This window comes from Aotus nancymaae, unplaced genomic scaffold (assembly GCF_030222135.1).
Source record: "Aotus nancymaae isolate 86718 unplaced genomic scaffold, 86718_ANA_hifiasm-v0.15.2.pri h1tg000018l, whole genome shotgun sequence".
Taxonomy (NCBI): Eukaryota; Metazoa; Chordata; class Mammalia; order Primates; family Aotidae; genus Aotus; species Aotus nancymaae.
This window is the reverse complement of record NW_026988430.1, coordinates 19,789,180-19,803,867: the sequence shown is the minus strand read 5'-3', so window position 1 is coordinate 19,803,867 and position 14,688 is coordinate 19,789,180. Positions and strand designations below refer to the sequence as shown.

Genomic DNA, 14,688 nt, shown 5'->3' with positions numbered 1-14,688 from the left:
ATGGGAGAAACCATCTTATCTGGCAGGGGTAGGGGCGGAGCCGGCGCCCGCCCACACCGGAAGAGGAAGTCTAAGCACCAGAAGTGGCGGGCATTCTGGGTAACGAGCTGTTTACTTCCTGCGGGTGTGTAGGCTGTGGCAGTCTTCATCACTGTTGCTCTTTCCATCGGAGAAGATGTCCCTGGAGACCGTGCCGAAGGACCTGCGGCATCTGCGGGCCTGTTTGCTGTGTTCACTGGTCAAGGTGTCAGTCGGGGACCTGGTTGTAGGGTCCATGGGGGACCAAGATGGGGAAATGAGGGCGGAACGGGGCTGTGGGACAGTAAAGAGAAAAGTAAGGTCCAGGACTCAGAGGTGGCAGCAGGAGGAGAAGCCGAAGGAGGCCATTGTTTAACTCGTAGGGTCGCGGGCAGGTCTTGCAGCTGAGGCTGCTTTGAATCCTCAGCTCTTAGACGTTCGGTGGACTTACGTTGGAGCCGAAAGACACTGGGAGTCAGAGGCTAGTGGGGATCCGCAGCTGAATGAGTAGTTGGAAAGGGTGCCTGACTCTGAGGAGACTAGAGAAAGGAATAGATAAAACGGAATTGGGAACAAGGGAGGAAGGAGTGGGAGGGTGGGACTTAGGAATGGAACTTCGAGAGTAGTAGGTGGGGAACCTGAGGAGACATAGTCAACATAGGGAAACAAGAAATTGAGTAGGTTGAAGTATTGAGAAAGCTACTTTTTCTTTTGGTCTTGTTTATGCTTATCTCTTCTTTTCCTTTATTTTTCTTCACTCCCAGACTATAGACCAGTTTGAATATGATGGTTGTGACAACTGTGATGCATATCTACAAATGAAGGGTAACCGGGAGATGGTATACGACTGCACCAGCTCTTCCTTTGATGGGTAAGCCGCTTCAGATTCCATCATTTCTTCGGCATTACCCCACCATACCCAGAGAAGTAAATGCTGGGCAAGTATTAATCCTAGTTGGTCCCAACTGTTCGTTTTTTGTTTGTTTTGGAGGGTTATTTTGTGGGTTTCTTTTTTTTTTTTTTTGAGACAGGGTTTCGCTCTGTGGGTCAGGCTGGAGTGAAGTGGCATGATCATAGCTTACCGCAGCCTTGAGCGATCCTCCTACTTCAACCTCCCAAAGTGCTGGGATTGTAGGTGTAAGCCACTGCGTCCAGCCTCAACAGTTATTTTGAGATACACTAGTGCTATGCATCTAATACAGTAACCACTAGCCACATGTAGCTACTGAGCACTTGAAGTGTGTCTAGTCCAAATTAGGACATGCTTTTAAGTATAAAATGTACCCCAGATTTCAAAGACTTAACATGAGAAGAAAGAATGTAATCTTACTGTTTGTTGAATGCATGAAAAATTTTTTTTGAAAATGAAGGGAAGCGGGGAGGTACAATAATGGTAGATCATTGCCCAAAAGCTGTTGCCTTTTTTTTTCTTTTCTTGTGACAGAGTTTCACTATTGTTGCTCAGGCTGGAGGGCAATGGCGCGATCTTGGCTCACTGCAACCTCCACCTCCCAGGTTCAAGCAATTCTCCTACCTCAGGCTCCCGAGTAGCTGGGATTACAGGCGCTTGCCACCATGCCCAGCTAATTTTTGTATTTTTTTAGTAGAGACTGGGTTTCACCATGTTGGCCATCTGGTCTTGAACTCCTGATCTCAGGTGATCCAGTCACCTTGGCCTCCCAAAGTGCTGGGATTACAGGCATGAGCCACCATGCCCAGCCAAAAGCTGTTGCTTTTTAGATATCCCTAAGAGGCCCTATAGGAATAGTTTACCTTGGCAAGATTGTACAGTGGGGAGAAGAAGAAAGGAGAGAAACTTAAGTAGTCAGGTCTCACTTCTTCCCTAACGTTGGAGCCAGAAGACAGTAGTCTTTAGGGGTTAAGGAGGTAATATTAAACTTCTTTTGGCCTCTAGACCAATTAAGGGTTTTACACAAACTGGGCTCAAACCCAGTACTTGATAAAGTTCTTTCAAGATGGGCCAACACCATTCCTTCTTTGATTTCCTTAAGGGAGGAATAAAAGACTGGGCAAAAGAGATGTTGGCTTGGAGCCTTTACTTCCTACACATGCATATGCATACTCAGATACTTAGGTCCCTTTCTTCATTTGTTAGCACAGTACCAATCAGTGCTAACAATTGGATGAAGGGATTCTGATCTATGAGTAAAGTAGTTGCTATGAGAGATGTCAAGAGTTACACAATGAGATAATTACTAGTAAGAGAGACACTGAAGTTTTGCATATTGAGGTTGGTTTTTTTTATTGTGCTAAGATAAACATAAAAAGTTTACCATTTTAGCCATTTTATTTTATTTATTTATTTTTATTATTATTATTTTTTTGAGATGGAGTCTCACTCTATTGCCCAGGCCGGAGTGCAGTGGCACAATCTCCGCTCATTGCAACCTCCGCCTCCCAGATTCAAGCAATTCTTTTCCTCAGCCTCGTGAGTAGCTGCGATTACAGGTGCCTGCCACCACGTCTGGCTAATTTTTTAATTTTTAATAGAGATGGAGTTTCACCATCTTGGCCAGGCTGGTCTTGAACTCCTGACCTTATGATCCACCTGCCTTAGCCTCCCAAAGTGCTGGGATTACCGGCATGAGCAACCGTGCTTGGCCTTTTTTTTTTTTTTTTTTGAGACAGAGTCTCACTCTTGTTGCCCAGGCTGGAGTGCAGTGGCACAATCTCAGCTCACTGCAACCTCCGCCCCCCGGGTTCAAGCAATTCTCTGCCTCAGCCTCCTGAGTACCTGGGATTACAGGTGCCTGCCCCCACGCTGAGCTAATTTTTGTACTTTCTAGTAGATATGGGTTTTCACCATGTTGGCCAGGCTGGTCTCGGACTCCTGACCTCAGGTGATCTGCCCGCCTCAGCCTCCCAAAGTGCTGGGATTACAGGTCTGAGCCTCCACACCCGGCACCATTTTAAAATATACAATTCAGTGGCATTAGTGCATACCCATTGTTGTGCAGCCATCACCACTGTCCATCTCCAGAACTTTTTTCATCTGTCCCCATTAAACACTAGCTCCTCATTCTTTCCTCCCTCCTGTTCCTACAACCACCATGCTTTGTCTCTATGAATTTGACCACCTTAGATACCTTTTCCTTAGGTGCCTGTGGGTTCGTTTAGTAGCATTTTATAGCTGTTTTCACTTTGCATAATGTCTTCAAGGTTCATTCATATTGTAGCATGCAACATAATTTCCCTCCTTTTTGAGCTGAATAATATTCCTTTGTATGTGTATATACCATGTTCTGTTGCCCATTCATCCATCATTGATATCTTGGGTTGCTTCTCCCTTTTGGCTATTTGTGAATAATACTGCTGTGAACATTGGTATACAAGTATGTGTTCAAGTTCCTGCTTTTCATTATTTTCAGTACAGATGCTCCTCAACTTAGGGTGAGTTACAACCTAATAAGTCCATCATAAGTTGAAAATATAAGCCAGAAGTGCATTTACCACACCGAACCTACTGAACATAGCTTAGCCTACTTCAGATGTGTACAGAACACTTATGTTACTGTGGTTGACCTGAAGCTGTGGCTCACTGCTGCTGTGCAGCATCATGACGGAGTATTGTACTGAATTGCTAGCCTGGAAAAGAACAAAATTTAAAATTTGAAAATGATTTCTACTGAATGCATGTCACTTTTGCACCATCATAAATTTGAAAAATCTTCAGTTGAATTATGATAAGTCAGAGATCATATGTATATCCAGAAGTGAAATTGCTAGATCATATGATAATTCAGTGTTTTGCTTTTTGAGGAACTGTCTTACCGTTTAGCAACTGCACCATTTTTTTTCCCACCGACAGTGTCCAAAGGTTCTAATTTCTCCCCATCCTCACCAGCACTTGTTATTTATTAGTAATAGCTATCCTAATGGGTGTGACTCTGGTGTCCCATTTCACCAGTGAATGGTGATGTTGAGCCTCTTCTCATGTGGTTATAGCCATTTGTATAGCTTTGGAGAAATGCATATTCACAGCCTTTGCTCATTTTTGACTTCATTTTTTTTGTTGTTGTTGTTGAGTTGTAGGAATTATTTGTATATTCTAGAGCATACTAGGTCTTAAAGAGTGGGCAAATTAAAGATCAGAGGAGGGCTATTTGACCTCAGCCAAAATTGGAGGAGGTAGTACTTTCCTCTTAAGGAAAGAAGTTTGGGATTCTTTAGGAAGTTGAGGTGAGAGCGAGAACTTTCCAAATAAAGGGAGTGACTAGAGCAAAGGCATAGGATGGGGAACACCAGGATATGTTTGGAGAACAGTGGGAATTCTGTTTAGGTTAAATCATAAGGTTGGGCTATAGGGACCCTAAGGCTAAAAAGATAGATTGTGAAGGACAGAGAAGAATATACTTGTGGTCAGGAGGATGGCCTGCATACATGCCTATCTCAGATCAGTCTGCAGGGGGTAGGGGCTAGTGTTCTGCTTGTCACCTCTGGAGATAGGGTCCCTTCCATTTACAGTGCATGCCTGAGAATGTAGGATTTGGATGGGAAGGGAATCTTCTCAAATAAGAATCCGAGATTGTTACTGAGAGAAGAGGGTGGGCATACTGAGGAGGCAGTCATCAAATGTCAGTGCTTAGACGCAACACAATAGGCAGTCAGTAATCATTTGATTGAATGCATTGAATGACAAAAATGCTTATCCGTCTTGCTCAATCAGCATCTTCTAGCCCTTGAAGAGCCTTACCATTCCTTTGGAATCAGAGCTACCAGGGAAGGACTATTAGGATAATGAGAGCTAATGCTTATTTAGCACCTACTCTGTGCTTGTCTTTGTGCTAGGTGTTTTTCATGTATTATCTCAACCTTTGATTCTTAGCTTACTGATGAGGTTCTGAGAAAGGTCCCCATTTGTATAGGTCATTAGAGGAAGAGCTTGGCCAAGTTGAATTCATTTCTGGTAGGAGGATCCACTGTTTCTCAGCCTTCTCTTTGCACTAGGCCCTAGACCCCTTGTAGTTGGGTAGTTGTAACCAGTAGTATTAGCCCTCTAGTCCTAAAACTGTCTCATTTCCTAGGGAATCTGTAGGCTAATCGTGAGCCGAGTGAGATACTCTTTTGGGGATGGAAACGGACCAGTGACTGGCAGGCCAAGGACATGAGAACGAAGAACTTTTGTCAGTCCTAGCTTTGAGTCAGCCTCATCCCAGCATCAGAAAGCAGTTTTCCCTGCTTTCCAGTGGAGACTCAATACTTGGCTTTTTTCCTGGATTCCTCTCCCAGAACTGAGCTGAGGCTCAGGGGAGGCTCAGGCTGACTCTCCCTTTCTTTTCCCGCCCTAGAATCATTGCGATGATGAGTCCAGAGGACAGCTGGGTCTCCAAGTGGCAGCGAGTCAGTAAGTGTTGCCATTTCCTTTTGGCTTAGTTGTAGTGTTGTTACTGTTCCTCAGGTCCGTTAGGGAGTCTGAAATCAGCGCTGGTGAGCGGCCTCAGGGTGGGGAAGATCAGGTTGTAGGAAAGACAAGGAAGCAGTGTCCTGTGCCTTGTCACTTCACACTTGTAGCCAAAAGAAGGGAGAGCGCCTCTCTTGGAGTTGCATCACGTCTTTAATGTTTAGCTTAAGCTTCCATTTGGTCTTCATTTAACTCACTTCCCTGTAATCTCTTATCTTTTCTTCTCTCTCAGGTAACTTTAAGCCAGGTGTATATGCAGTGTCAGTCACTGGTCGCCTGCCGCAAGGTAATAATAATAACAGCCTATGTTCCTTTAAAGATCTGCGGAAGTTTTTTATCTGAATGAATGCCAATTCTTACAACTCTGTGAGGCTCAGCATTTTGCACATGGGGGAACCAGGCACAGAGAGGTTAAATCACTTCCCGGAGGTCACCCAGTTGGTAAATGAGGAGGCAGGATTGGAATCCAGGCATTGTGCCTCCAGAATTTTTGCTGTTTCAGGTTTTAATTTTTTTAGAGACAGGGTTTCACTGTGTTGCCCAGGCCGGACTCTTAACTCCTGGGCTCATGCGCTCTTCCCTCCTCCACCTCCTGAGTAGCTGGGACTACAGGTCCCTGGCCTTTGCTTTTGATGACTACATGTATCCCTCTTTTTCTTCTCATTCTTACCAAGCACTTGCCCAGGTCTTCACTGGTAACAAGCCAACTAAGCAGGACTTTTATTTTTTTTTTTTTTGAGACAGGGTCTCACTCTGTCACCCAGGCTGAAGTATAGTGGCGTGATCGTAGCTCACTGCAGCCTTGAACTCATGGACTCAAGGGATCCTTCCGCCTTAGCCTCCCAAATAGCTGGGACTACAGGTGCCAGCCACTATGCCTGGCTAATTTTTAAAAAATTTTTGTAGAGATGGTGCCTTGCTCTGCAGCCCAGGCTGGTCTTGAACTCCTGGCCTCAAGTGATCCTCCCACCTTGACTTCCCAGAGTGCTGAGATTACAGGTATGAGCCATCATGCCTGGCCAAGCAGGACTATTGATAAGTAGTCTAGGAACTTCAGTTTGCTTATAGTACCCCCTCAGGGTGGCAGCTAAGTGGCCTATCTTATCCTTCTGAATCTTCCCTCACAGAGCTGTTTATTTTCCTGCCGCAGGAATCGTGCGGGAGCTGAAAAGTCGAGGAGTGGCCTACAAATCCAGAGACACAGCTATAAAGACCTAGCAAGATGCAGGGCTGCCAGCGTCTTCGCTCTCCACCTCCTGCCTCTGCTTATTTTTTGTTCTGGAACTAAATGGGCAGAACTTCAAATACTTCCTACCTTCCAGTTCAGACTCAGCCGACTGTTGAGAAAGCAGCACATCATTTTATCATTTTTTCTTCCTTGGACTACAGGTGGGGGTGGGAGGGATTTGGGTTGGTGGATTAACAGATGGAATTGAGGAGAGAGTAGGATGCTGATTTTCCTACCCATGGCCCAGGGCTGCGCCTTGCCCATGCTGAGGACTGTAGGTTAAATATCAATAAATATAAACCTCTAGAAAGTTCTTAAGGACACGACAACTGCCTTGCCTCCCTCTTCTGTTCTATTAGGCACAGTAAGAGCTTATTTGCCCTGTAAGAACCTTCCCAGAGCAGCAGAGGCCCTTCTGCTCCCACTTGGCTGTCTCAGCCTCCAGGATTGCAGCCTTTCTAGTGTGCTTCCTTGCTTCCTATCAGAAGGTGCTGTCCAGAGGCTCAGTAACCCCATCAGCTTGGTGGCCCTGGTGTCTCATGCCTGTATCCTCCTGCCCTTGAGACCTGGCACAGCAGTATTCCTTGAAGAAATCCTGAGGCTTCATGTTTAATAATTCTTTTCCCCCACTGCTCATCTGTTTTCTTCTCTTTACTGCTCTTCCTATACCTTAAGCCAGTCTCATGTACTCACATTTTACATTTTCCTGACTGGAGGCCCTTGGGCCTTGGGTGACTGCTGGGTCCTAGTCTGCCTTGTGTGTGGCCCTCTAGGAAGTAGGCCTTTTCTCCTCCAGCCAAGTGAGGGACCTTGGGTAATACCCCATTTTTTGGGCCAAGATGAGTTAAAAAAACTTACCACAAATTCTCATTTACTTAAATTTCCACAGAAATCCTGTTAGTGTCCCTATTTTTATTTCCCTGAGTTCCTTGTTCTCCCTCTGTAAAAAGACAATGATTACACCCTGCCTGTTTACCTCAGGACTGTTGTGATTGTAGAAACAAAGCTATGTGAAAATTATGTAAGTATTAGAAAGGTGAAATCCTTTTGTTCTCCTTTTTGGGCCATTTTTCAATACATAGAATATGTGCACGATCTGCCAAAACAGCAGGGGAAATGCCGAGAACCACAACTGCAGGGTGAGCCGTGAGTGAGCAGAGCTGCCTGTGCTAGGGCTTTGTGTCTCAGCCACCTGGTGTTGCTCTTGAGTTGATTTTGCTTGTTACCTGTGGCCTGGAGTGTGTGGGAAGGAGGAGAGTGCTGACCTGACTCTGATTACTTTGTCTATTCCCCTTCCTTGTCCTCACATAGGCCTATGGGAGGGAAACTGGCACTGGCCGGGCTCTTCAAACCAAAACCATTTTCTCTGGTGCCTTCAAGTTCTGAGGAAATGGTTGGATAACCCCAGCTCCAAACAGTTTCTCAAGGATTTCCCCAGCCCAGCAAACTGAGAAAGCTCCCTGGGTGGTGATTTCTGTTCAATTTCAATTTGAAAGCAACCCTGCCAGGCTAGAGCTTACATCCTGCAGAAAAGAAGGTTTCGGCAAGAGTGCCTAGGCTGTGCAGCCAACACTCAACTTTCACTAGCTTCTCAAAAAGTCCCTTGGAAAGTCCCAGCTGCCGTCCTGGGTGTCTGACCCGGACGTGGCTGCTTGGTGAGAATGGAAACAGTTGTGGGGAGGGGAGGCAAGAGCAGCTTGCACAAATAACCACACGGGCTGCCTCAGCCCCACACTGAAGTGGGCCCTAACTGACAGTCTCACAGGAAGCAAAAGACATAGCATAGGCATTGATGCTGTGGGGGAAGGGTGGCCTGTTTTCCTTCCTGGATTCTACAGACTGTGCCAAGTGGACTCTGCCCGGGAGCTGCTGCTGAATTGGCTTTTTTGCTTTCTCTGGTACTTGAACATGCAGGTGGTGCCATTCAGCAACCCAGACAGGCAGAAGGGTACTGGAGTCTCATCCCCTAGCCCAAAGCAACTAACCCAAGGACTTGTTTCAGAGCTCCCTGGGAGTGGGCGGTACTGTACCCCTGCCTTGCGTTCCATGGCCATGCAGGTGGCCATGAGAGCTATGTCCTGCCCATTGGCCCATTGTGTCTGTCAGTTTCAGTCTCATTCTGGCTGCCGAAGTTCTGAGTCTGCACAGCGTCTTAAGATCTCTCCTTGTCTTGCTCGCTAGTTTGGCTTCTCTCCGTCAGAAAATCAAGCCTCCTCCCTAGCTCAACAAGGACAGACATGAGTCAGACAGAGACTAGGAATAGTAGCCAGGCTGCCTTCACCTTGCCTGCCCGTGCCTGATTCTCTGCGCTCTCCTCACCACATGCTGCGGAGTTAGGGTCTCCCAGAACACCGACGAGCTCAGTGGCAGTGCACTGATAATGCAGCCTCCAGCCCTAGAAAGAACTGGTAGCTGATAGAGCAAGGGTCTGGGTGGTCTGATCTTGGAGGGGAGCAGTTTCACCAGGGTTGGGAACTGAGGCTTTGCTCTTGGTGTGGCTCCTGCCTTGTTATTCCTAGCCTGTCTGCAGCCTCCTACTACTTGATCCTCAGGTCTCCTCCCTGACATCTGGTTTCTATCAAAGAAGCAGGTAGTTCATGTTTAAAAGTAGACTAATAGCCAGGCATGGTGGCTCACGCCTGTAATCCCAGCACTTTGGGTGGCCAAGGTGGGTGGATCACCTGAGGTCAGAAGTGGAGACTAGCCTGACCAACATGGTGAAACCCCGTCTGTACTAAAAAAAAATACAAAATTAGCTGGGCATGGTGGGTGCCTGTAATCCCAGCTACTTGGAGAATCGCTTGAACCCAGGAGGCAGTGGTTGCAGTGAGCTAAGATCACACCATTGCGCTCCAGCCTGGGCAACAAGAGTGAAACTGTCTCAAAAAAAAAAAGACTGATAACTTTGTCTGGAAGTCTGGTTCATGTTTAGTATCAGTAAAGTCTTTCATGTAAATAGGATTTTACTCTTGACAAAGGTGCTGGGTGCTGTGGCTCACACCTGTAATCCCAGCACTTTGGGAGGTTAAAGCGGGCAGATCACTATAAACCCAGGATGTGAGACCAGCCTGAGCAACATGGCAAAAGCCCATCTCTACAAAAAATTAGCCAGGCATGGTGGCATACACCTATAGTTCCAGCTACTCAGGAGGCTGAGGTGGGAGGATTGTATGAGCCTAGGAGTTTGAGGCTGCAGTGAGCCGTGATTGCGCCACTGCACTCCAGCCTGGGTGACAGAGCAAGACTGTGTCGAAAAACAAACCCAAATACAGTTGACAGAGGGCTTTCACATCCACTACCTCATTTGATCCTCACAAAAACCTTGGAACTAGTTAACATTCTTATTTGGTGATGAGACTGAGGCTCAAAGAGTTAAGTGTCTTGACCAGCCACAGTGGCTCACGCCTGTCATCCCAACACTTTGTGAGGCCAAGGCAGCTGGTTTGAAACCCTGTCTCTACTAAAAATACAAAAACTAGCCGGTGTGGTGGGATGAGCCTGTAATCCCAGCTACATGGGAGGCTGAGGCAGGAGAATTGCTTGAACCTGGGAGGCAGAAGTTGCAGTGAGCCAAGATCACACTACTGCACTCCAGCCTGGGCAACAGAGCAAGACTGTCTTGGTGTTGGGGGAGGAGTTAAAAGTGTCTCGGCCATAATCAAATAGTAGAGCCTTGGCTCAAGAAATACAATGCCCACACCAAGTTTAGGGCTACTGACTGTGACATAGTTATCCACAAACACAGCGAGTTTTGTTCCCTCTGTGAGTGTCCACAGAACCAGTGTAAGGCATTAGCTTCTGAGTGAAGTTATTACAACACATTGTCCCTACACGTTGGGCCCACCAACCACTCTAATCCCATCACTCTAGTCCCTAAGTCTAAAATTAGCCAAAGAGATGGAGGCAGTGGGGCAATGGGCCAGGGAGGAGATCCTTGGGATTTACTCAAGGATCCCTGTGCAGAGCATTGGGAAACCAGTCTAGTACTTCATGTCCCCTGGCTGCATCTTCTGTTCCCCTCCTGCTAACCTGTGCCCCACACCTCCCAACCTCTATTTTTTCTCCTCATTTCCCTCCATCTGCAGATGGATGATGGCACCTTCACACCCCACTGGAACACTGAGACTTGCGTGATGAAAACACATGTATCCAACTAAAGGCAGAGTCCCAGCCCTGCTGCCTCCACCAGCCACCAACCCTGTGACTTTTCTGTCACCTCCTCTAAAATGAAGTTTCTTGCCTATGAAGTGCAGGTGACAAAACTATGATGTTAAGTGGCAGGATCGTGGTTAGCTATGATAGATGGGGCGGAGGAGAGCATGAGAAGCACCTAAGGTGCTGGTTATATATTTTTTTCTTTTTCTCTTTTTTTTGAGACAGGGTCTTACTCTGTCACCCAGGCTGCAATGCAGCCTCAACCTCCTGGGCTCAGCTGATCCTCCCACCTCAGTGCCCCAAGTAGCTGGGTCTACAGGCGTGTACCACCACATCCAGCTAATTTTTGTATTTTGGTAAAGATGGGGTTTCATCATGCTACTCAGGCTGGTCTTGAACTCCTAGGCTCAGCCTCCCAAAGTTCTGGGACTACAGGCATGAGCCAGCACGCTGGGCCTTTTATCTTGATCTTCTTGATGCTAGTTATATAGGTTAGTTCACTTTCTGAAAACTTGTTATATACTTAGGATTTGTTTACTTTTCTGTTTGTATGTTATACTTCAAATGAAAAGTTTGCTTTGGCTGGGTGTGGTGTCTCACACCTGTAATCCCAGCACTTTGGGAGGCTGAAGCGGGTGGATTGCTTGAGCTCAGGAGTTTGAGATCAGCCTGGGCAACATGGTGAGACCCTGTCTCTACTAAAGAAAATTTAAAAATTAGCTGGGTGCAGTGGCACGCACCTGTAGTCCCAGCTACCTGGGAGGCTGAGGCAGGAGGATCACTTGAGCCCAGGAGGTCAAGGATACAGTGAGTCCTGATTGTGCCACTGCATTCTAGCCTGGGCAACAGAACAAGACCCTGTCTCAAAAAAAATCAAATACAATAATTTAGGCAAAAGCAATTTGAGAGTTACAAATTAAGGAATTGTCATTATCCGAGGTTGTCTATCTCTAGGTAAGTTCTAGATAGATGTGACAAGAATTTTCAAGCGTTGTTGGGCAATAGGTGTTCCACCACATCTATCATACATAAATACATCAAAACTGAATCAAAACAGAAACATTTTCCTTTACGTACCAGGGCTTTTTTTTTTTTTTTTTTTTTTTTTTTTTTAAAACAGGGCCTTGTTCTGTTGTCCAGGCAGGAGTGCAGTGGCATGATCATAGCTCACTGCAGCCTCAAACTCCTGGGCTCAATCAATCCTCTCACTTCAGTCCCTAGAGTATCTTAAGAATACAGGTGTGCACCACTCTATCCAGCTAATTTGGGGGTTTTGTATTTTTTGTAGAGACAGGGTTTCAAATTCCTGGCCTCTAGTGTTCCTTTGGCCCCAGCCTCCTAAAGTGCTGGGATTATATGTGTGAGCCACTGTACCTGGCCAAGGTTTTCTTTAATTTTGATTTTTTTTTTTTTTGAGATAGAGTCTTGCTCTGTCACCCAGGATAGAGTGCAGTGGTGCAATCTTGGCTTACTGCAATCTCCACCTCCCGGGTTTAAGCAATTCTTTTTGCTTCAGCCTCCCGAGTAGCTGGGATTACAGGCTCCTGCCACCGCTTGGCCAGGCTGGTCTTGAACTCCTGACCTTGTGATCCACCCGCCTCTGCCTCCCAACGTACTGGAATTCAGGTGTGAGCCACCGTGCCCAGCCTAATTTTAATCTTTATGTTCTTGTTTTTTAATAAGATAAAATTTTGTTTTGTTTTGTTTTTTTGGTGGTTCTTTTTTTAGACAGGGTCTCACTGTGTTGCCCAGGCTGGCCTTGAATTCCTGGGCTCAAGAGATTCTCCCGCCTCAGCCTCCCAGGTAGCTGGGACTATAGGCATGTGCCACCACACCCAGCTTAAATTTTTAAAAATGTGTTATACTTCTTTGCTATTTGGATACAAGATTCTCAATGTGATTTAACCTGACTTGGCTTGAAGTCATTGTTGCAAACCTCCATTTTTGAATCGTAGTGAAATGGTTCTGGGACTGACTCTTTTTCTACCTCCTGGATTCATATCAACATGTCAGCTGTCACTTCTGTTGCTCATGTGTGGCTGTCCCTCTTCCAGTCTTGTTTGAGCTAGGAGAATGGACAGCCACACTTGGTAAAAATTGCCATAGGGTGTGCCAGTAAGGCTGAGACTGGGGAGAAGAGCACATGGCTGCCTGCCTCAGTCTTGGGATTTCGAGGCCTTCACCAGTGGGAAGCAAGATGCAGAGTGCTGAGGCTATAGAAGAGGGATGGCAGACCACAGAACATCAGGACTGGGGGCGTCATGACTTAGGCCAGCCCCTCACTTTCCAGGGGAGAGGACTGAGCCCCAGAGACTGGTCAGCTTGCCTTCAGGAGTGGGTCACTGCTACTGTGCATGTCCTACACTGCCTAGCTTAGTGCTTCTTGTTTAAAGATACTGTTTCTCTACCATAAGATCCCAGGAAGTGGGAGCTGAGTACAGAGAACACTCTGCCTTGCTACTGGTACCGGGATACCAGATCCTCTGAGAAATAGGATGGAAAACATTTCCCCTCTATGCCTTGGCACCCCCCACCCCAACCTGTTCCCAACCCTCTGCCTTCCGGGAAAAGGGTAGACATTATGGTGTCCTGGATAGGGAACTTGAAGTCCAAGGAACTTTCCTTGGGGGTCTATCTATGGCTGATAGAGGCCTGGGCCTCTAAGAAGTCAGGGAGCTGGCTGGTCCATTTTGAAAGCTCCTATGTGCTGCTTCCGGTCAATGGACTCTCCTTCCTGCAAACTGAGCTCTTGTGCTACGGAGTGAGCGTGAGGAAAGGGAAGGAGCAGCTTCAGACAGCAGGGTAGGGGGACCTCAGCTTCTCTCCGAAATGGATCCCTCATCCCTTCTCCAAACCCAGCAACTACCACCCTTTCAGCCCCTTCCCCCATCCCGGAAAATACCTGGAAGGAAGTGAGTGCTCTGGTGCCACTAGCCAGAAGTGGGAGTTAAACTGTCACCTCATCCCTGGGGGCTTGAGTAGCAGAAGGCAGAGGGGGAAATGCAAATCCGTGCTTAGGAGGGAGAAGAACTCCTGAGAGGAAGCAAGTGGCAGCCAGAGCCCAGCCTTCCTCCTGGGCCAGTGGTCCCAGCAGGGGCTGCGGAGGCCTGAGGCAAGGGAGCCATCACAGGCCCTGGACAAGCCAGCAGTCGGCCACCCTGTGCAGTTAGCTGCAGCACTTTCTCTGGTCAGCTGAACAGACTCACTTCCTCTGCCCTGCACCCCAGAGCCTGAAGATGGAGGGCGGGGTCTCAGGAGGAGGGGTGGGGCATGGTCTGGAGTCTCAGGAAGGTGAGGAGATGCAGGAGAAATGAAGTGGGGTATGTCCCTGGGGAATCAGCTGGAGGCAGCAGGCATCAGTCTCTTCTGCTTTTGCGGTAAGGGGGACTAAGCTTGGATTCAGGAATCCCTCAGGCCTCTGCACCTCCCCCTACCTTGTTCTAGATACCAGGGGCCAAAGTTGAGAACCACATGGTGTCCTTGCAAAGGGATCTTTTCCAGCAACTGGAAACAAGAATCTGAGAAGCAGCCTTTGGCCTTGTGCCTCTACACTAATGATCTATTACATCCATATGACAATTTCCAGGTTCAAAATGGGCCACCTCTATTACTGCATTTGACCCTCAGTGCCATCCCACGAGGCAATATTATTCCCCTTTCACAGATGAGAAAACTGAGTTTCCATTACATCTCTTGCCACAGTCAGTGGCCTGTGGAAGCCTTTTCCCCTTGCACAATGCTGCTGTCCTTATGGCCTCCCTTCAGTTCTGCCTGGCAGATGGGGATCAATGGGCTGTAACTGGGGCAGGGGCATGGGGGTCCTCCTGGTTTTACTTTTTCTCCCTTGAGCCCCAGCCTGCAGGTG

The 14,688-nt window shown here is 47.2% G+C and overlaps 1 protein-coding gene across 1 annotated transcript; it reads left to right on the top strand.

Moving 5' to 3' along the window:
• Positions 1–82: 82 nt before the first annotated feature.
• SUPT4H1 (SPT4 homolog, DSIF elongation factor subunit) lies at positions 83–6,997 on the top strand. The gene is made up of 5 exons (XM_012445473.3): positions 83–244; positions 783–889; positions 5,328–5,383; positions 5,673–5,726; positions 6,591–6,997. Exons 1-5 carry the CDS (start codon positions 176–178, stop codon positions 6,656–6,658), a joined length of 354 nt encoding a protein of 117 aa, XP_012300896.1. The 5' UTR covers positions 83–175; the 3' UTR covers positions 6,659–6,997.
• Positions 6,998–14,688: the final 7,691 nt, after the last annotated feature.

What these genes read in the sequence shown, in the direction of transcription:
- SUPT4H1 (XM_012445473.3), top strand. Translation starts at nt 176, where the DNA reads ATGTCCCTGGAGACCGTGCCGAAGGACCTGCGGCATCTGCGGGCCTGT. An exon ending in TGCTGTGTTCACTGGTCAAG is followed by an intron (nt 245 to 782) that starts GTGTCAGTCGGG and finishes CTTCACTCCCAG; the next exon opens with ACTATAGACCAGTTTGAATA. An exon ending in CACTGGTCGCCTGCCGCAAG is followed by an intron (nt 5,727 to 6,590) that starts GTAATAATAATA and finishes TTCCTGCCGCAG; the next exon opens with GAATCGTGCGGGAGCTGAAA.